A 23,481-nucleotide genomic window follows, 5' to 3' on the forward strand; every position below is an offset into this window, starting at 1 on the left:
GGAGGTAGATTTTCTCAGGGCTTCTACTGAGGCTAAAGCAAGTTGGCTTTATATACATATTATATATTATATTATAGGCGAGTTAATTTGGGAGGTGGAGCCACATGTGTCCAAGTGGACGTGTCACAAGGTTGTACTGATTGAGTAAAATCCCCCGGTCACACTACACACACACAAGAGGCAGAGGTGGAACTATGTGTAAACTAATTTATTGACAAGGAAGATTGGGCAAATAAAATATTGAAAATAAAAATATAGCACAGCTGCTGGCTTATGATAAAACAATAAAACGTGCTGGCGTAAGTGTCCAATTAAAACAGTCTTTCCTCTAAACAGTCTATATGAGTAATATACTCAGTCCATTCCGGCGGCGTCCCGGTATCAGTCCGACCGTGTGCGTGGCGAGGCTCCGCTATCCCTAAAGTGTGTGCGCAAGATAGCAACTTTAGGGATAGCGCATGAAACACGCCCACGGACACACCTCCAGGCGCAAATGATGCAGTTGGAATAACGGATATCGGGTAGCGGGTGGCGCAAGATACCGTGTAGGGATAGCGGAAGTTCCTAAATCCGCAATTTGCGGGTAGCGGGTAGTGGCAGCGGATAGCGGGTGGCACAAGATAGGGCCCATAGTGTCCAAGTCCATAGAGGTATACACACAAGTACAAATATGAAAGTGCTGGCTAAAATCTGTCTTGTTTTAAACACATACAGTACAGACAGACATATGGAGAAGTAGCCAGTTTATCCAAGCACACACAAACACACACACACACACACACACACACACACACACACACGCACACACACACACACATAAGACATTAGCTAACATCTCTGTCTAAAATTGTGTCAAACAGATGCACTGACACTTATTGCAGATGCCATTAGCTAACACTGCGACCTGAATGATGTCAAACACATGCACATTTGGACGCGCACACACACACACACACACACACACACACGTGCTCTCACATACACGCATGCACACACACACACGCACTCACTCAGGTTATTAGCTAAAGCCTTTATCTTAAATGGTGCCACCTGACTCCCGTTTCCTCTTTTAAAAACAATTAGTGCCTCGACGTTGCTAAAATCACCACTGCTGGGAGTGATTGCTCTCTTATCGGCCTTTCCTCCCATCTATCCATCCTTCCCTCATTCCATCCATTTGTCACCGTTCATACTTCCCTCCCTCTCTCCTTCCTTTTCTTCGTTCCACCTCTCTCCTCTTCCTCCCTAGCCCTCCTTCTCTCAAGCCTTTTTTCATATTTCCACTCTTGCGCTCCTTTCCTCATCCATTTATTTCCCATCTATCCTTCCCTTTTATCTCCTCCCTCCCTTCCTCCATCAACCCCCTCCCCCCATCCCTCTTTCCCTCTGGGTGCTATGCTTCCCTCATCGATTTAATCTCTTGCTCACAGAGGCTGTTGTAATCATAGTCTTAATGAATTTGGTGCAAATGCTTGTTTTCAATTAGAGAAACGGAGGGAGTGGGTGAGAGAAACGGAGAGAGAGAGAAAGAAAAAGGGAAGCAGGCGAAAGAATAAGAAAGAAAAATGAAAGAGAGAGAGAGGTAATTCCCTCAGAGGAGGCGCGTATTTCTCAAAAAAAAAAAAAAAAAATGGGGGGAGAAAATGAAAATCTTAACAATACATCCCCTTGGTGAAAGATAATGACGCTCTTATGGCGCAGTCTTAACGACAATATGAAAGTGATAAATGTTTTCATCCCAACAAGGTTATCTGTTTGGGAGGGGGGTGTTTAGGAGGGACGGGACAAGAATGATCATTGGCTGGAGAGTCGTCGCTTTTCATCTGTCCCGTGGAGGAATAATTAAGATTTCCTCTCTTAATTTCATTTTTGATTCAATGAAAAAAGAAAAAAAATACCCGACCTTGAGTTATGCTTGAGGGAGGAAAGGAGGGACAGGGGCCAGATTAATACAGGGAGGGAGGGAAGGAATAACGCGGAGGATAAAGAAAGGGAGGGGAGTAGAAGGGGATGGGAGGGAGGAATAAAGGGTGGGAGATGGAAAGAAAGCAGAGAATTTGATGGAGGGAAGGAAGGGAGGGAATGTTAAGGAGCACGAGATAAAGGGCAGGAGGGATGACGGAAAGGAGGAAGAAAGGTAGGCAGGTTAAAAGAAAGGAGGTAGAAATCAATTGTAGACAAGTATTTCTACGCGGTAATTACTATGAAATGGTGGTAGATTATATTATTAAACACTTTAATTTTGCTATAGCATTAAACAAAAAGCAGATTTAGCACCACAGGATTCAAGGATTCAAGGTTTATTCATCACATGCATGAATGTACAGGTACAGCAGCAGTGAAATGTAATTGCAACAACTCCGGCACTGTGCAAGTAAAAAATAAAAATAAAAATAAAAAAATACAAATAATAATAATAACGATAATAATAATAAAAATAAAATAAAATAAAAATAAAAATAAAGATAAAATAGAAAGAATAAATGACATTTCTATATACAATGAACAACTATATACAATATGCAACAGTATACAAAAAGTACAAATAAGTAGAGGGTAAGTACAAATGAGTAGAAGAACCACAGTTCATCTGTTTAGTAGCTGTATATTACTGATGACTTTTTTTTTTTTCTCGTGTCAAGTCAAGCTAATTGCTAACTAGGCATTAGTGTGAAAGGTGCTTGTGTATGCTTCCTAACTGATGCTGTTGTGAAAATTGCTCATTGCAGTGGCTCTGCAACTTTTCCTGGCCTTGTGTCTGCAAAAAAAAAAAAAAAACAGCCTCTATAGGAAACTTGGTGGAATAGGTAGAATTTCATGGAAAATTGAAACTCAAACAGCTTTCCCACCCCTCCACTCTAAAGTCCCAGAACGACGCTCGACCAGGTGGAGGATTTTTTGAGGGGACGGTAACGGAATAGAATGCATTACCATTTCACTTTTCTTGTCCGCCAACCACTCAAAGCGCTTTGCAGTGTTTTTGCCTCACATTCCCCCATTCACGCACACATTAACAATGTGATGGCAGAGGCTCCCATGCAAGGTGCCAAGTTGCCCATCAGGGTAAGCAAGTGTGCACAGCAGTAGTGCACATGCGTGTGCACCAGGCCTTGTTGGACAGAGGAAGCTAAACTTCCTTGAGGTGAATGGTTGTTTGATTCACACCGAGATTTTAACACATTAGATTACAGCCCCAGGAACAGCCAGGATGAGCAGATTTTATTTTCATTGCATTTAGATTGGATTGGATAATACCCTCTGTGGTGTTGTGATGATTTGTCAGAAATATGAAGAAAACGGTTAGGTACACAAGCTTTAATCTGGTGAGCCAAAAAAAAAAAAAAAAAAATCCCCATCAAACCTCTGTAGCCAACTCTTCCATTCTCTGTTAACATAAATCTGCTTCACAAAACATTATATTGAAATAGACTAGAAATTAGCTCTGACTTCCATCACTGCCTCATCTTTGGCACTGGCACATCTGAATCAAACATTAACCTTAATTGGAGCTGTGTTTGCTCAGCAGAAAGGTTCATTCATGCTTGGACTCAGGTGGCTGACTTATGCTGACAGCTGTTTGTTGTGTTTGGCAGTTTGTCTGCATCTGTCTGCCTAGCTGGGTGAATTAAGTTAGATACACATTTTCAGTGCCACTCAGAATGATAACCATCATTCCAACCTATTCACTGCTTTGATATGGATGATTATTGATATTATGGATGTTGTTGGAGTTTTTCCAAGCATTCTGTTGTATTTATGAAATAATTTTTTCCTGTATTCAAGCAAAATGTTTTTTTTTTCTTTATGCTTTTTTAAGTCTTCAATATGTTGTTATTTATCTAATAACATTAGGTGCATTATTGCATCCACCAATAGAAGAGGGGTAAGAAAGATGGAGTTAGAGAAGGAATGAACAGGATAAAATGAAAGAAGTAGCAATAGAAGGAATTGAGGTATGAGGAGGGAATGGATGGAGAGAGAAGAAAGAATAAGGAACAGAGGTGAAGAGGGAAATTTATAGTCTCCATAAAGGGTTTATGTTACTTTTGAACTGTAATTTTGCTATAACAATAACTGTATGGGAAGAGAGGGAAAAATGAATTGATGGAGAAAGAAAGCAAGGAAGGAGGAGAGAAGAAGGATAGGGAGAGAAAGAAGGTGAGAATATGGGGAGGTGGGGTAGAGATGACGAAAGAATGGACCGATTTTTTTATGCTCCTCTTTTTTTTCTGTCCCACAGGGGTACCACAGACCCAGACATTACATCGCCACGCAAGGTAATTAAACTGACATAGTGTGTGTGTGTGTGTGTGTGTGTGTGTGTGTGTGCAGCATCAGCCACCTGGTAAATGTCGTCCTTTCGAGGTGGAAGGCTATTACCACAACCTCCTAAATCTAAACCGCCGTATAAAATCCCCCTGACAAATTTAAGACCCCATTACCTCAAACCCCCTAACCACTAACCAGCTAGGCCTTATCTGGGATTGATAGTGTGTGTGTGTGTCTGTGTGTGTGTGTGTGTGTGTGTGTGTGTGTGGTTTACTTCTATGTCTGTGTGCATGAGCACTTCCCCATGTCCTGTCTGCACATGGGTATACACACGCTTACTTAAATGTGTGTTTGTGTGTGTGTGTGTGTGTGTGTGTGTGTGTGTGTGTGTGTGTGTGTGTGTGCGCGCACGCGCGCGTGTGTTGCACAGGTCCCATGCAGGAGACGGTGAGGGATTTCTGGAGAATGGTCTGGCAGGAGAATTCAGCTTCCATCGTCATGGTTACCAACCTGGTGGAGGTGGGCAGGGTGAGTTCATTATCACGGGGATTACAGTGTGTGTGTGTGTGTGTGTGAGTGTGTGTGTGTGTGTGTGTGTGCAGCTTAAAAAAAAATAAGTTAAAATTTAAAAGCCAAATTTGATGTAAAATTGAACAAAAATATAAAGCAAAAGACCAATGTGTCACATTTAATCATATCACTTCATGGGCAAAAAGTTTCTCTTTTTTATTCTTTTCTCCAATTGAGATCAGCTGGAGCCAAAGCAGTGATTACTGCTTGTGTACTGCAGACTCATCTAGGTTAAAAACATGAAAGTTTTGTCTGATATTACTTGTGTAGAGAGCAAAACAGTTTTTACTGCTGGGTAGTGACTGAACATCACTCTGACATTTTACATTTCTGTGGTTACAGTTCTTCTACAGTGTAGCCATGGATGCTGGCTACCTATAGTTCTACTAAACAATATTTTTGTAGAAATCCTCAAAGCAAAATTGAACTTTGGCAGAGTTGAGTTCTATAGTTCCCCGGGTGTGATGAGTCCACATGGTGGAGAAAAATCCTCATTAGTTGCTCTGTGCTCCCCTGGGCTGCTAATCCACAACACTGTATGGTGCTGTTTGTACAGGGAGGTCATTTTTGCAAAATAATTTCCATCACAACCATCAGGGTCACAGCTTATTTTGCCATAATGACAGCAGGATGTGCACATGTTAGCATTGTTTCTATCTAAGTGCCACTCACTGATATGTACTGTAGTGTGTGTTTATAATGTGTGTGTTGAATTTCTCTAGGTGAAATGTGTGCGTTACTGGCCTGATGAAACGGAGGTGTATGGAGACATCAAGGTTACCCTGATAGAGACCGAGCCCTTGGCTGAATACGTCATACGGACATTCACCGTCCAAAAGGTAAACCAAGACACACACACACACACACACACTAACAACAAAAAAGAAAAAGAAATATTGTTTTATATGCATTGTTTTGCAAAACATGCCAGTCGTAGGGGCAAAGGACAACCATAGCAAACAAATGGCATGACAAAATGTCATATGAAAACCCTGAAAACTGTTTGGCCTGATACCATGTGCATATTTAGGTCGCACTCCAGCCGGCATAACAGCATCTCACAGCTGTAGTTTCCACACAACCTCAGTTGGGATTTGAACCCACAACATGATCCACAATCCCATGCTCTGTAGCTGCTCAGTTACCCCGAAACCCCCCCGGCGTTGTTACTAATCGTCTCCATTCATTCTGAACCTAAAAAGCAGGATTATGATCAGAGCCAATGTCTGATTGGGGACTTGAGGCGAGCGGTGTTACTTGTTTGTTTCTTGTTGTTTAAGAGGGGGAATCAGCGGCATAATTGGGGCTCTTGTAATCAGACATGGGGGATTTGAGAGGAGAAAACACAAGTGAAGCTGGAAGAATGTTCCATCATTGTTCTGTTGGCGTCCTCCAAAGGCGCTCTGCAACGGGTCAAACATCAGCACAAACACAACTCACAGCAAGGGGAGAAGGCTCTGATCCAAAGAGTTTTCTGCTACTTTGGTTTTGTCTTCTTAGTCTTCACCCCTCTCTTCGCACTCTCTTACTTCCATTTTTCTCCTTCACATTTAATCCTCTCTTTCATCTTTTTATATCTCACCTCTCTTCCTTTCTTTTCTTTGTTAATTTCAGTATTCCTAAATCAGAATATAAAATTAAATATATATATTTTTTTTTAAAATAACACAAAATAGTTAATGCATTCAAATTATACAAAGTTGGAAGTAGGTGAGGTTCTGAAAATAAATATCCCATTCTTTATCCTAATTGCAATGTTAAATGATGCCCCAATCGTTTACAGCATTTAAATGGGTATGAAAACAATACTGTTATATTGAATATATTTATTTTTATTTATTTTATTTGTTTATTTAGAAGGGACAATGTACATTAATCACATGCATTGCATAAAATGTACCAGATTTAGCCATCAGGCTATTTTGCATCTGTAGTCCCTGGCAGGTTGATGTTGCCCAGGAATGGCAGGCTACAGAGAAATAACTAACAGAGGTACAAGAAGTATGTCACAACAGACAATTGACAAGCATACAATATAATATATATATATATATATGAAAACGTTTAACCTCTTTAGCTGGTATTCACTACAGTAATGGTGAATGAGGCTCACAGTTACTGTATCTTGTACCATTTGACACATCAAACTGACAGAGAAAAACTTTATTTCTCAGAAACAAAGGTGAAACATTTAGAAGCGATGGTCATAACATAACCTTGTAGTGTTGTTTATTTATCCACATGACTCCCATGATTCAGTGTTCAAGAGAATTGCAGTTACAGTTGAGAGGTTTTATTTCACCCTCTGTAAAATTGACTTTATAGATAGATCGATATATAGATAGATAGATAGATGTTAGAATTTTGGTAATTTCCTGTTGTTTTTTGGTAAATTTCTTATGTCTGTATGTGTGCATATACACAGACGCACACATCTCTAATATCATCTGTCTCTCTCCTGCAGTCTCTGTTACTCAGTCTTTCACTTACTTTCTTTAACCCCCTCTTCTTTTCACTCTGTCTACCCCCTGCTCTTTCCCTCTCTTTTCCCCCCCTTCCTTTATTTCTTTTCCCTTTCGTGGTGTGAAAGCAGCTTATGGCGACGAGTGCACAAGTCCTAGCTGTCAGCTCGTTTAGCAAACCATTAATCCACACCACCTCTGTGTGCGTCTGTGCGTGCGCTGGAGTACTCTGAAATTCAAAGGAGTGCACTCACACACACACACACACACACACACACACACACACACACACAATTCCCTGTTTTCAAACTACAGCAGGGTCTGTAACAATGAATTGAGGGCTATCGGAGTGTGTGTACGTGAGTAAGAGAGTGAATTAAAGCAAGAGAGAGAGAGAGAGAGAGAGAGATAGAGTCGGTATCGCTTCAGCAACACTGTGTTAAACAGCTTTAATTGCAGGGAATAATGAGAACAGGGTCTTAATGAAAAGGTTTATTAATGGCACATCCAAGGAGATTAGCTTAGTACTGAGTAAGAGGGAGCGACAGAGAGACTGAAAGAAAAATAAGAGTGTGTGTGTGTGTGTGTGTGTGTGTGTGTGTGTGTGTGTGTGTGTGTGAGACACAGGGAGAGTCACAGAGGGAGGCAGCGAAACGTAGTAAAGAGAAGGAGCAAAAAACTGGATGTGTGAGAGAGTAGGAGAGTGTCAGTGTCTGTCAGGCAGGTTGTGTGTGTATGTGAAAGTGGTAGTGAGTGTGTGTGTGTGTGTGTGTGTGTGTGTGTGTGTGTCACATAGACAGACTGTAAGGCGAGAGCTTTTTAAGAAGCCTCTACGAAACGTTCACTCTAATCCTTAGAGGGGACGATAAGACAGAACAGTGTTTTGACAGCCGTGCGCGTGTGCACACTCACACTCACACACAAACTCTCACACACACACACACACACACACACACACACACACAGTGCAAGTGTATAAGACGTATTTGGCTTTTTGTTTGCATGCAGGACTTCATGCGTGTGTGTGTGTGTGTGAGTGTGTGTGTGTGTGTGTGTGTGTGTGTGTGTGTGCGTGCATGCGTGTGTGCGTGTGTGTAAAACATGTTATATAACACTTGTCTTTAACATTAGGTGCTTCAGTGGAAATGAACCCCTTACCCCGCCAATGGTAGTGCCTTGCTCCAACCATTCAAGGAATTGAACCCCTACCCAGAAACCAACTGGGGCTACAGCCTCAAGTGTGCCCATCACCAGTGGGTCACCTTGGCCTCTTTACACATGTTCTCCGCTTTCTCTGTCAGTTCCTGCTACCGGTCCATGTTTACATATCAACCACATAAAGACCTTTTAGGATGGATCTAAATGTCAGTTCTCCGCACTAGCAGACTCACTCCTTGCAGACTTCAGTCTTATGTACTGTCATGTCAACTGTAATGCTTTGCATCATCATGTCAAGCCTGTCAGGGTGCTAGGATGTGAGGCAACAAAAACCACTAATTGAATTGGACTTGAGACCTGCCTGTGAAAAAGTGGCAATATTTTTACCAATGAAAAACATTCATCTGACCCTGCGGATCACAAAATACAAATCCCATATGAAGCAACGATTAGGCCTTTCATGCATGTGTGTAATATCAAACCTCATTACATCAATACACTTACAAATATAAAGTGAGAAATATCATTTCAAAATACAGAAATGTTTGCATAATAAGCAGGATTTCTACTATATGGATTGACAGTTATTGACATTGGAAGACCTTCTGTGTATTGTCCATCTTTTTTTTTTTTTTTTTTTTTTAATGATCACCTCTGCCAACATCGTTGGACAGGGGTCATGTTTTCACCTGATTCTGTTTTTCTGCTTATTTGTTTGTTATCAGGATAGCTGTAGATATTATGAACAGATATGTATAAAACTTTGCAAGTTGGTCATTGTTTTTTTTTTTTTTTTTTTGATCAGCCAAAATGGGGTGTGGCTTCATATAAAAACACAGATAACTTGGAAAGGTATTTTTCTTTTTCTTTTTCCTTTCTTTCTTTCTTTTTCTTTTTTTTTTCAGCACTTAGGTCTTTAAACATCTTTACATCTTTATTGCTCTGAATTTTGGGTAATCCCATTAGTGAGGCTGACACACATTCAAAATATTTCTCCCCAAAACATGTGTGTGCCCTTGAGGCTTAATAACATGTTGAATGCACTGCTTGCCCCAAAAGACATTTGTGAAACCTTGCAACCTTTGAAATTTGCATTGTTTACAAAGGCATGTGTAATATGACATCCCTGTGTTCTGTGGCATGGTGGAAGTACATGTTATGTTTTAGTGGCCACAGGCAACATTGGACTACATCAAGGACCCATGAGAATGCATGTATGCTTATTATAAAATGTATTAGCAAATTTCTTTGGGAATGAGAGTTCACTAAACAGTAACAAAACTCAGAATATTCACTGCATCTTGTTAATTTCAAGCCTCCCTGGACATGAAATGAAATTGAAGGGAAGAGACAGAAGACACAATGCATCTCTCTGGCAACACTAATTCTTCTCTGTTACTGTGAAGATAGACCTTTAACCATTCCATATCCTCATCAGCCATTTCCAACACACTGAGCACCTTAATGTTATTGTTGTTCTGTTTTTTTTTTGTTTGTTTTTTTTACTAACCTATCACGTATGTGAGGCCCTGGCTGTGTTGGGCCACCGTCTATTGATTTAAAGAAGTAATTTCAACATCACAGGAAAGCAAATCAATGGGAAGTCGAGTTATCAAATCACCTCGTGGTTTTCTGGGTTTTTTTTCTCCTCGGTCTCTCTCTTTCCCTTTCACTCTCCTTTCTCTGTATTTCATTCGTCCTCCGTTTTCTAATACTTGCTCAGTCATTTTCTGTCCCCACCCTCCGTCTCTCCACCATCACCACCCTCTTGTTCCCTTTCTCTTTCCTCTCAACCTCTGCCCTTTTCCTCTGTCTCTCGTCTCCCTGTCTGTGTCTCTTGACCTCTGCTCCTCTCTCTCCTCTCCCTCTGCTATGCCCAGTTCTCAGGTTGTCATAAAGCACTCCACCAAAGCAAACAAATCAATACAACCCTGTTTATCCTCAAGAATGAGAATCGCTCCAATTCCAAATTCCTCCCTCTTCTCTTCTTAGGGAGGAAACTGAACTGAACAAAACATGGATGCATGGCTCTCCCCATTTAAGCCCCGTTTAGCTTAGTAAGGTATAATGGAATCGATCGCTTTGAATTATTTAAGCAGAACCATGTAGCTTAAGGGAGGAAAATTGAACCTCTGAAGGCTGAAGAAAAGGTCAGTCATACATATCTTATGTTTTGTTCCATGCTTCCTGTTTCCATGCCAGAAAAATGAAAATGTTAACTTCCGGCTGGCAAAAATGCAGTGGAATGGCCATCCAAGTCAAAATTTCTCAGTAGTGAGTTTGGGCAAGAGTTGTCAACCCAGTATCAGCATGGCAGCACATACTGTAAACTTTACACAGAACTGTGTGGAATATTCTTAAAAATGTGAAAAGACACTTAGGTTTTTAAATATACCAGATTTGTCTTACTGGCTGAGTTAGCTAAAATGTATGGTGTCCTGGGTTTCTCGTGTCTGAGATCTTTGACACAAGTGATCTTGTGCATGTGATATTTTTTTTCTTTTAATCTTAAAGCCAAAATAGACATTAAATTCCTAAAATCTCCCTGTAAAGTTTGCAGCTGAAACAAGGCATCTCCTCCTGGCTGTCTTTCCCAGAGGGGCAATCATGGGATCTGTGAGATCAATTAATCTTTTTTGTAGAGCCAAAATGGCCATCAGTTTCCTAAAATCTCCCCTGTAAATTAGGCAAATGAGCCATATTATGTCTTCCTGTCTCTTACTCCCAGAAGTGCCATTAAGTGCCATCTTGAGATCCACGGGATCGATTTATTTTCCATCTAAAGCCAAAGAGCCGCCATGGCCCCCACTTTTCTAAATTCTCAACTGTAAATTAGGCAACTGCACCATGATATGTCTTCCTGTCACTCTTTCCCAAAAGGACCATGATGAGATCCGGGAGACTGATTCATTTATCATGAAGAGACAAAAATGGCCGTCACTTTACATGTAGTGCCAGGATGCTCACCAGTTTTCTGAAATCTCCACTGTAAATTAGGCAACTGAGCCGTAACGCCTCTTCCTGTGTGTCTTTCCCAGAAGGGCCATCATGAGATCCGCGAGCTCCGTCAGTTTCATTTCACCAGCTGGCCAGACCACGGCGTTCCCTGCTACGCCACCGGACTGCTGGGCTTCATCCGACAGGTCAAGTTCCTCAATCCCCCTGATGCTGGACCTATAGTCGCACACTGCAGGTATACACACACACACACACACACACACACACACACACACACAGGTTTTGTACAGCAGGTAAAGTTAATTCCCTGGTGCAGCGCCAGTATAGCTGCACAGTCCAGAACTGGGTAAACAAACACAGACACAGTCTCACTTAGCTGTGTGGTATAGCAGCTGAAGTTCAGAATTCCCTGGGCTTACCCTAGGAACGTGCACACAAATACACACACACACACACACACACACACACACACATACACACACACAGTTATTAAAGAGGAGGGAACCAGTGCATTCAGGGCTGAGAAATAGAAATGTGTGTGTTTAAGTGTGTATGTGAACAATAGGATGTGACGGGTTCAGGCTGTTAGTATCCGCTTCCACATACAGAACAGATTACTATATTCGTACAGGTGCACTGCACAAAGCCCGGCCAATCACTGGAGCAGTAATATTTTCGTGAGGCACAGTGATGGTTTCTCCTCGTCCCATTCGTATCTTGGTGGCATGCTGTAAGGATGTATCCAAAGCCAAATGCATTATTTGTGAAAACACAAATAATGCAACGGGAATAGATATTTACTCTATCCAAAGCTGTTGGTTATTATTTGGATTCGGGACAAAGAAAAAAAAAAAAATCAACTCGATGTTCTCATAGTCTCTATATTACACAGTCAGAGAGTGACGAGAGAGAGAGAGAGAGAGGTGAAGCAAGCAAAACATTTGCTATTTAAACAGCGTAGACTAGATGGAGGTACCATCATAAATGACACACAAACCGACCACTAACAGGGAGCTGCATCTTACCAAAGGTGAAGCCCTGAATCAGGACAGAACAGGGATGAGGATCCATAATCAGCTCTGACTTGGAACAGGGTCACACTTTCCCGAGACCCGGGTCTTACTGAGCTGCTGTCAGCTCCTCACTAATGACAGGTTGCAGTGAGTTACATTATGAGGCGTTCAAACTCTATTAAATAAAAATGAGTATTGGGCGTATTTTACCTTTCCTCAGGAACTACCACAGGACTAAGCCCTTGCTTTATGAAACTGGTCACAGGAACCTTTTCTGAAACCATGTTGTAGCCAATGGAAATTATTTCAGAGTGTGTGAAATAACCTTCACGGTCTCTCAATAGCCTTTAGATTTTTACAGTCAAAAAGGGCCATAAAGGTCATAAATCATCAGTAAGAATGCAATAATTAATTTTTAAACACTTAATTGAGAATATAATGAATGTACACCAGGCTCCGATAAAATTTTAGCCTGACATGACTATTTTAAAAGCAAAATCATAGTTTTGGAAATTAGCAGTTAGCAAGTAGGTAGACATGCATGTTGTTTACTCAGTTTAGACCTGACACAAAAGCAAGCATGGTGATGTTTTACTCTGTGAAATTAATTAATGGTATTAATTTACAGAAGACAGGGACAAGAAAGGGAGAGAGAAAGGTTTGATATAAAACCTTTTATTCTCCAAAAATAAACACAGACGCATGCTCCCTGCACACTGCGTACGTGGCATTTAATAGTGCTTTGCTTTGTGCCCTGATTCATGAACATAGGGCTATTACTGCGGAAGATGGTGATTCTCTTTCTCTCTCTTTGTCCATCTGTCTTTCACTCTCCATTTAATCTTTATCTTCTGTTTTCTCTCTTTGAGTTCACCCTTTTTTTCCTTTCCTCACTTTCTTCTCTCAGTCTGTGACTGTCTCCTGGCCCCACTCTCTCTTCCCATATTAGTCTCATCCTCTCTTTACAGTCTCTATTTCCTTTTCTTTCTTTGCTCTTTCTCTCTTTCTCTAGGATAAGACAATAGCTGGGGTTATCATTACACTCACACACGCACGCACACCAGTCTCCCTCATACATAAATTAGATCGATGGTGTTAACCTTTAAAAAGTAGGGAAAAAAAAAGAAATTCACCCCCTACCCTGCTGCCGTCCCACTACCACCGTCATAATCAAACAGATAAAAAAAAAAGTGACAGTTTTAAAGTCCCCATGGCTACAGTATATTTAACCTCCATGTTCTGTTCTTTATGGGATGTAACAGTTTAACTCAAATAACAGGTTGTCAGTGACTGCAAGTTTTAAAAGGTCAGCATCCTGACAAGCTATGTTATAACAAAAAGGCCTCTAGAAAATTCCTTATATTATCAGGAGCAGTTAAAAATAATGTATGCCATTTGGAAAGTGCTTTAATCCAAAGCATTTCTTTTAATGGCGCGTGTGAATTGCACCCCTGACCCTGACAGTGTTAGTGCCTTGCTCTGCCCATGGAGGTACATGAACCTCATTCCTATTCACACAAACATGCTGCCATTTTAATGGTGCCCGTTGTTAAGTTGTTCATAGCAGATTGTGTAAAGGTGACTCTGGGTTTTTAAACATCAATATATGATTGTCAAATTAATGATGATGCTTCAGTGTAAATTACCATGAAAAAAATGAGACCATGACTGAAACAAGTGGCAGCCTCAAAGACGGCAGACAGAGGGGATGACATCCAGCAAAGGGTCTGGGGTGGCTTCATTGCCGGTTAGCCTTAGTATTACATGGTACACACCGGGGTGCCCCATCATGATAACCATAAGAAATATAACTTCTTAAAAATGTGCTTATCAGAAGCATTCAAGAAGTCATATCTTCTTAATCTTTGTCTAACACGGGTCAGGTTGTAGAGTTACCTGGACGTTATGGTGAGTCCGCATGGTGCTGAAATCTCCTCATTTGCTGCTCTGTGCTCCCCTGGGCTGCTAATCCACAACACTGTATTTCTATCTCTCCATTCAGTTTGATTGCATGGCAAAACAGGTCCCAAAATGTTATGTCAATTAAAAAACAAACAAACAAACAAAAAAATGAAAAAAAAAAACGAAAACGAAAAAAAAAGAAGTCCTGGTACAGATTTTTAGGAAATTAAATGACTCTTTCCTTGTTATTTTCCTATTTGAACTGGAAAGTAGATCCAGTAGGTAGCATCTGCAGGAAAATTCCACAGTATCTTTGTGCCAGAAAGAAACGACCTGTTAGTATTTTCCGCAATACAGTGGTCCCTTGTTTATCGCGGGAGTTACGTTCTAAAAATAACCCGCAATAGGCGAAATCCGCGAAGTAGTCAGCTTTATTTTTTACAATTGTTATAGATGTTTTAAGGCTGTAAAACCCCTCACTACACACTTTATACACTTTTCTCAGACAGGCACTAACATTTTCTCACTTTTCTCACTTTTGTTTAAACACTCTCAAAGTTCAAACCTTCGTAGAAAAATAAGTCCAGTATTATAGAATGAACGCATTCTGTACTGTACAGGAGACACGGCACGGAGGAGATTGATTGACAATGGTCTACAGTCCCTTAGCCAATCAGGACGCAGAACACAATGCACTGTAAAAAAAAAAAAAAAAAGCATGCAAAATTGCACTAAAAAAAATCTGCGAAACTGCGAGGCCGCAAAAGGTGAACCGCGTTATAGCGAGGGACAACTGTAATTGAATATAACTTTTTTTTTTTTTCATTTAAATCCAGCAGTCAACAAATTTGTTGTTGCGGTAGGAGAGACACCATTGGTTTGTCTTCTCAAGAAGACCCATGTGTATTATCATATGTACACATTGGTTCATATTCTTGATAATATAAATTGGAATTTTCTATACAATATATATATGAGATGACTTCCATGTATATTAGTAATAATTTAACATTTTCAGCACATTCCAAAAAAAAAAAAAAAAAAAAAAAAAACATGAAAATTTTGGTCATGATAATCATAATTTTGAATTTTCATGTTGTCCAATGTCTAGCAGAAATTCCATTAAATTTTGCAGTAGCACAGCCAAACACACAGAGAGGAAGATTTAGCAGAAATGCTGAGAAACAGGGAGACAGGTAAATAGACAGCTGTAGTAAAACTAGGCAGACAGACAGGTAGGAAGTTATGGCAGTCACTTCTAATTTCCGGGGGCACTCTGACACTATTAGCCCATGTCACGAGGCTGTGGAGCACACACACACACACACACACACACGCATGTGCTCACACACACAGACACACACACACACACAGGCCCAGCAGCATTCTGGTCTCAACATTAATCACAGAGGTTGACAGGTAATCTGCCGAGACTCTCTCTCTCTCTCTCTCTCTCTCTCTCTCTCTCTCTCACTCCCCCTCTCTCTTTCTCTCTTCTTATCTCTCTCTCCTTTCGTTTTGTCTCTCTCTTTCTCTCTCTCTCTCTCTCTCTCTCTCTCTCTCTGCAAGCTGTCAGGGGTATAGCAAAGTGCATATCATACCTCATTCCCTCCATTCAGCCCTCGATCTTCTGCTCAATCCTCGCATCCATTCCTCTTTCCCTCCCTTGATCTCTCCCTTGTGACGACCACCTCTATCACTCCCCATCAGTAACCTGTTTCCCCCTCTCCCCTCTGACCCTCCCTCCCTTCTCTCCACCCATCCATCTATCCCCTTCTCCCCCTGGCATTACTTTGCTGGCCGTGTTGCCTTAACACTTACCATAGAAGCCTGTGTGTGTGTGTGTGTGTGTGTGTGTGTGTGAGAGAGAGAGAGAGAGAGAGAGACAGTACTGATTTTAGAATCTGTGTATATTTGATCACACATCTGACAGCCTATCAGTCTTTCTCTCACACACACAGGGAGGTCTCTGGTTGCTAGTCAGATTAGCATGATAATGCATTATCATTTATTAATCATACAGTGTATCTGTCTAGTTATCAGTGTATCTAAATTGCCATGTATTTTTAACTCTGTTGAGACAACCAGGTGTACATTTTGAAATTGGATCAGCTGTTGCCCAATGTGGCATTACCTCACCTGAAAGCCATCTGTCTGTCTGCATCAGTGGTAATAATTTGGTGCTGTTGTGCTTGTTTATCTGTGTCCACAGTGCTGGTGCAGGGAGGACGGGCTGCTTTATTGCAGTGGACATCATGCTGGACATGGCAGAGAATGAAGGCGTGGTAGACATCTTCAACTGCATTCGAGAGCTGAGGTCACAACGAGTCAACATGGTTCAGACAGAGGTGGGTGTGAAGACACACATACACACACACATGCATGCGTGGGCACAAATGCACACACATCATAAGGAGTCCTGGGGCCAGCGGCAATATTATAGAAACTTCCTGTTTTAAATCTTGAGATAAAAAGAGAAGGAATTTGCTTCTGTAATGCAAAACTGGTTAAAATGCTATCCATCTGTCTTTCTGAATGCTAGCTTATCTTACTCCATTGTGTTGTATATCAGGCCACAAAATTGCTCATGAGCTTTTATGTCTCTTAACTACAGAAGCAACTGGTGCTACTCTGCTCGTCTTGCTAAACACCACTTTGTAGCCACGCATTTTTTCTCAAAGAAACTTTTGATAAGCTACAGATTATAGGCAAGACTTCGCTAATTGCTGTTGCTACTTAAATTTTGTGACACAACCGGTTGAGATATTTTGCTATGCCAGTCACTTCACTTTGAAAATCTCCTTTAATGAAAAACAAAGTATATTTGCCAGTTGCATCACAACCGGGAGAGCTCTACCACTCAGCTGTGGTGCATCGCCACAGTTAGAACATTGCCACCACAGTCGGTCCCCCCTTTGCAGCAGAACAGCTCCCACTCTTCTGGGAAGGCTTTCTACAAGATGTTGGAGTGTGTCTGTGGGAACTTTTTTCTGTTCATCCAGAGGAGCATTTGTGAGGTCAGACGCTGATGTTGGACGAGAGGGTCTGGCTCACGATCTCCATTTTAGTTCAAAGGTGTTGAATGGGGGTGAGGTCAGGGCTCTGTGCGGGCCAGTCAAGTTCTTCCACACCAAACTCATCCAGCCATGCCTTTATGGAGCTGCTTTGTGCACTGGGGCTCAGTCATGCTGAGACAGAAAAGGGCCTTCCCCAAACTGGTCCCACAAAGTTGGAAGCAGTGAATTGTCCAAAATGTCTTGGTGAGCTGAAGCAGTAAGATTTCCTTTCACTGGCACTAAGGGGCCAAGGCCGAGCCCAGAAAAACAAGCCCATAGCGTTATCCCTCCTCCAGCAAACTTTACAGTCGGCACAGTGCAGTCGGGCAGGAAATGTTCTCCTGGTATTCACCAAACCCAGACTCGTCCATCAGACCGCCAGATAGAGAAGTGTGATTGGTAGCTTCACAAAACATGTTTCCACCGCTCCAGACTCCAGTGGCTGCGTGCTTTACACCGCTCCATCCAACACTTGGCGTTGTACTTGGTGATGTAAGGCTTGCATGCGGCTGCTCGGCCATGGAAGCCCATGCCATGAAGCTCCTGGTGCAGTTTTTGTGCTGATATTAATGCTGGAGGAGGTTTGGAGCTCTGCAGTTATTCAGTCAACAGAGAGTTTGGCCACTTTTATGCACTATGCACCTCAGCACTCGGTAACCCACTCTGTAACTTTTCGTGGTCTGCCACTTCATGGCTGAGTTGCTTTGGTTGCTGTGGAGGGAAGAAATTTCACAAACAGACTTGTTCAAACGGTGGCATCCTATTACATTACTATTACAGTACCACGCTTGAATTCAGTGAGTTCATTCTTTCACAAATGTTTGTAAAGGCAGACTACATGGCTTGGTGCGTGATTTTTATACAGTTCAATGCAATTTGACTGAATGAAACACCTAAATTCATTGATTAAGAGGTATGGCCAATACTTGTGTCCATATGGTGTACTTTACATAGGAAATCAACCAAACATTATACATTCCTCAACAAGTATAAGCAAGTATAGACCCAGTGCCTAGAGGTACTTCTTCAAGCAAGTTAAAGTTTTAGTACTGCGTTAGAGCCAAAACTAGGACTGGCTGCAATGGACATGGAACAATCACTAGAAGCCAAAAGGAAACACTGCTTGGTACCATTTAGCAGCTGTCCTTTTCTTTGTCTTTTGTAAAGACTGAATGAGCTGCAGCAGCTATATAAAGTGAGATGTGTCAACCTCAGCTATGACTAATTGGAGGAGTGTGGGCATTACTCTTGTGCTCAAGTATACGATGCAAAGACCGGGAGCATGCATGTTGCCGCGTTTCTACTAGCACAGTTTTTAGTCTTGCATTGACAGTTGCAAGATGTTTGTGGCCCTAGAGAGGACTTGTGACTTCACATGTACACACACACTCCAGCACCCAAACTTGGGGGACACAGACTCTAGCACACACATCTCAACATGTTAAGTTGATACACACAAAAATACACATGCACATGCACACACACACACCTCTGTTGATAGATGGCAGCCATAAATCTACACGTGCCAGTGTCATGGAATAACTACACAACTGCAAATCCACAGTTGTGTAGTTATTCCATGACAGCAGCATTATAAAGTTATGCATCCCAAGGGTTCCTTGTAAATCATGAATGTTTATTGATGGGAATTACAACTTTTACCACAAGTTTCCCTCAATGTAGTGGCCCACTCTGTCCTATTCTCTCTCTTTTCCTCTCTGTCTGTCTATCCATCTTTCTATCTAGCTTTCAAAAGAGAGAGAGAAGGTGGCAGGGGGGAAAGGGAGAGAGAGTGGGGACAAAGAAAGACAGTGTATCTCAGTACCCCTTGCAGTCATGTATCATCCATCCCAATCAGTTTATCAATATTAAACACTACCTGAATAATAGATGACTGTGGTACACAGACACCCCCACACACACTATACATACACACTCTCCCTAAATCAGATACACACAGATTTATGATTCTTCGCATCAGTGTGTGAATGTGGCAGCTCTCAGATCGTGAGGAGACATACAATATGAGACAGCAACACACACACACAAACTACACTACACTACACTGCCTTTGCATTATGTTTTAGCTATTCTGACTAAGTTTAATATTAGAATGGTTCTAAGACCAAAAAGTCTGACCAAATATACTCATTACCCTAGTTTCCATAAGTGGAACAAACAAAACTAGCCAGGACTTACTCATTAGCCCAGTTTCTATAACTGGGGCGACTAAGGCTAACCAGGGCTTACTCATATATTAGTTTCCAAAACTGGCCCAACCACAGTCAACCAAGGCTTACTTAATATACTAGTTTCCATAACTGGGACAACTAGGGCTTTCCAGCACTAACCGGGCTTTCTTATTAGTACAGCTTTTAGAGAGTTTACAGTTAAAGGCCACACAGAGATATCAAGAGTTCACAAATTAGACCAGGTTCCAAACCATTCATTAGGCTTGCTGATTTCAAGTTACAAAATATGCATTGTGTGTTTCAGTAAATGACAAAGATGTGGAGACAAGCCCTTTATTTTATCTGTTAACAACCACCCACATCAAATCAGTTCATTCCAGTTAAATCAGTTTCTTCAGTGACCTTAAGATTTTATCTGTTAACTTAAGAATGAAAAATAATGTGTTATTTCATTTCCAAAGCACTACAATAACAGGACTACAAAGCACCCGAAAGTTTGGAGGGCCCACTAACTATACCTCAGAAGGAAACTCGTGATTCTTCTTCTTCTTCTTCTTCTTCTTCTTCTTCTTCTCCTTCTCAGTAGTAGTAGCAGAAGTATAAACACAGATATCACCTGAGGCAATTGAAATGTATGCTACACCTGTATTATTTTTCTTTCATCAGTGTTGAATCATTTCTGAAATGCTATTCTGTATATCCATTTTGGAATACAGTCAATACCTGAGGTTTATCATTCAATATGTCTAAAACATAGAGGATCCAGTCCGTGTAAGTGTGGTCCTTTTGTCAACTCAGGGCTTAAGTTACTCGCTATCCTCTGCAAAGTACCATAATTTGTTCTAATTTTGTACTATCAATCATTTTGTAACAGTAGGTGTCTTCAGATGGTGGGTGTCTCATTTTGGAACAAAACTATTCATTTCTGCTCTAAGCTACTCTAAGCCAACATAATCCATCCCGCCTCTGCATTTCATTTGTACCGCTGATGACAACCTTGCATCTCGACAAAGTCAACTTTACCAGGAAAGGAGGAAAACCAGACACATTTTCAGATTGACGTCTGAAGATCTGAGTTTCAAAATGAGTTTTGAGTGGGTTTCAGAGGCACCAGGTTTGTGAAACTTACAAGTATTTCATACGATAATAGCAGCAAGAAAACTAATTTTGTGTGTGTGCGCACTCACTTGGCGTGCGTGTGAATGTGTGTGTTTGTGCCTCTTGAAACCAAGCTAAATGCATCCTGCCCTGCCTTTTGAATATGTGTGGGAGCAATTTGTGTCAGTGCTGAAGCACCGCTCGACGCTATTATAATCCTGCTCTGCGCAACACAAAGCAATTAATCTTTTAAAAGGCACAGGGAAAGAGCTGTGTGAATCAGTGTGTGTCTGTGCGTGTATGTGTGTGTATGAGCACTTACTATGCCCGCGCCAGCATGCGAATGTGTGTGTGCCTAAGTGTGAGGTTATATATCCGAGAGTTTGTGTGTACATGGTGTATGTGTGTGTCACTAGAGTAGGTAATGGCCAGGAGAGGTCATTTCAGTGAGGCTTTTAAAACTCCTCTCCCCTCCAAGGGCAACAATTACCATTCAACAGAGAGAGAGAGAGAGGGAGAAGAGACAGAGACAGACAGACAACAAGAGATAAAGAGAGAGAATGAGAGATAAAGAGAGAAGGCAGAGAGAAAGTATGACAGAGGAAAGCTCGACAGAGAAAGCAATAGACGAAAAGAGGGAGAGAGAAAGGGAAAGTCAGATAGGGCTATAAAGAGAGGGAGCAGAGGTAAATTAACATGCAGCCTGGCTGTTGCTTTTTAAAAGCAAGCTAGTAGGTTGGAGCACAAAGAGGACACTTGATCCAGAGAACAGCAGCACCGCAGGGCAAAGCGCTACTCCCTTTTAATTCACTTTCATGCTGCCAGAGAGCACCAGCAACACAAACAATGCAGTCACACGCATAAAGCAAACAAAAAAAGTGTGTTCGCAGTTGAACATTTGAGTTTGTCAGAGGTTCGAAACAGTAGGAGAGGCTGCTTAACCTCACCGAGGGTTTCCTTTTGCCCGGGGCCATTAAAACCCCAGCAGAGAGGGCCGTGTTGAAAGAATACAGTCAAGTTGAGGGTTGAGTTGAGCTGTTGAGTGTCCAGCTACAAACGACTTGAACACTGAAGAGAGTGGTTGTTATGGAAATGATACACCACCTCTTCTAGTCTCATTAGTGTAAACTGTCAGCTTTCAGGACGTTACAGTCCATACACATTGAGATTTTTTTGCAAGTAGGGGTGAGTATCAACTTGTCCCATTGTTGTCCCACTAGTCCTTGGTGAAAACTTGTTTTTTGACTGTGGTTTTCAATGTCCTTTAGAACCACTGAAGTTCAATAACATGACAAATTGGTGACTGTATAGTTTTTAGAGACACAAATGATGAATGATTGCTTATGTTTACTTATTTACTTAGGCAGTGCCTCTGTATCTGTATCTCCCTTGCATCTCCCCCACTCCAATGTTCAGACCAGGCCACAAACCAGCTACTTCGCACTCAATTATGGTATAAAACAGGTTTTTAAAATAACTAACTGTGCATAAAAAATGTTAGGCTATTAGGCCCAGTATGCAAGGTTATCTGCGGACAGATACATGCGCACACGGACAATTTGAAACACACTGGCATTGACACAATATCAGATCACTGGTTGTTGTACTGAGTGCACTCTGCTTGTTTGGGTCTGTGTCCACTGTACTTTTTATGCCCTCATGCCTGACCTCTTCCCTGTCTGATTGGGAAGTTTGATGACAATGTGAGTCATATCGGTGCTGCAAAATTTTCCACTGCTTCTTTTTGTTCTGACCGATGATGTATTTCTTTTTATATTACAGGAGCAGTATGTGTTTGTGCATGATGCCATTTTGGAGGCGTGTCTATGTGGGAACACAGCCATCCCAGTGTGTGAGTTCAGAGCAATTTACTACAACATCAGCAGACTGGACCCACAGACCAACTCCAGCCAGATCAAAGACGAGTTTCAGGTTGACACACACACACACACACACACACACGCACACACACGCACACACACGCGCGCACACACACACACACATATATGGCCACAGCATGTGATATTATAGCCTTCTGCTGTAAGCCTGACAATTAAAATCAAAATTGAACTTTGGCAGAGTCTTCAGGTTGTGTAGTTCCCTTGGTGTTATTTAAATCCACATGGTGGTGAAATAAAGTAATGTCAACTCCATCCATCCAATCACTTACATCGTGCAGTGGAACAGCTCCCAAAATAACACTTAAAGCACATAAACCAAAGCAGATTTTGTCAATATATATATTTAAAAAAAAAAAATCAAACATTTAAAAAAAATGTCCAAGTTCTTTTTTTCCATGTAATTACAATTATTTGTGAAAGTACTATCAGGTTATTTCTCCCTGGCGCAAGGCTACTAGTAAGTTGTAAGTTTCTTGCACGTGCTACTTGCCTGATCTACTTTCCAGTTTAAATAGGAAAATAACAAGAAAAGAGCCATTTAATTTCCTCAAAAAAAAAAAAAACAAAAAAAAAAACGGGCACTCAGACTTGCTTTACTCTGTCATTTCTATTCTTATGACCTAAATTTTATTTCATTTTAATTTAGGTTGTTTTTGACTACACTTCATTCTGTAGTCTTTGTTTACCCTACTCATCATCTAAACTCTACTTGGACTTGCACCTAAACTTGCATTCTGCTGCACTTTAGTCAACTCTGCTTAATTTATGCTCTAGTGATTTTGTTCGATCTCTAATCATACGTATCTCTAATCGTACTGTTTACTGAACTTTAATCATTTCCACTCCACCCATCTCTACTTCTCTGCACTCTACTGCACCCGACCTTGCTGTACTTACATAAA

General features: G+C 41.3%; 1 protein-coding gene across 29 annotated transcripts in view; it reads left to right on the top strand.

Moving 5' to 3' along the window:
- ptprt (protein tyrosine phosphatase receptor type T) overlaps positions 1-23,481 on the top strand; it is a 490,886-nt gene that overhangs the window by 446,575 nt on the left and 20,830 nt on the right. For 28 of the 29 annotated variants that reach the window (XM_030051856.1, XM_030051857.1, XM_030051859.1 and 25 more), the window contains 6 exons: positions 4,241-4,277; positions 4,700-4,797; positions 5,562-5,678; positions 11,498-11,652; positions 16,545-16,680; positions 22,461-22,610. In XM_030051856.1, coding sequence (XP_029907716.1) covers positions 4,241-4,277; positions 4,700-4,797; positions 5,562-5,678; positions 11,498-11,652; positions 16,545-16,680; positions 22,461-22,610 — 693 coding nt within the window. The remainder of the gene's footprint in view (positions 1-4,240; positions 4,278-4,699; positions 4,798-5,561; positions 5,679-11,497; positions 11,653-16,544; positions 16,681-22,460; positions 22,611-23,481) is intronic. The other variant, XM_030051844.1, reaches the window with a different exon arrangement.

Source organism: Myripristis murdjan, chromosome 5 (genome assembly GCF_902150065.1).
Source record: "Myripristis murdjan chromosome 5, fMyrMur1.1, whole genome shotgun sequence".
In the NCBI taxonomy this organism is placed as follows: domain Eukaryota; kingdom Metazoa; phylum Chordata; class Actinopteri; order Holocentriformes; family Holocentridae; genus Myripristis; species Myripristis murdjan.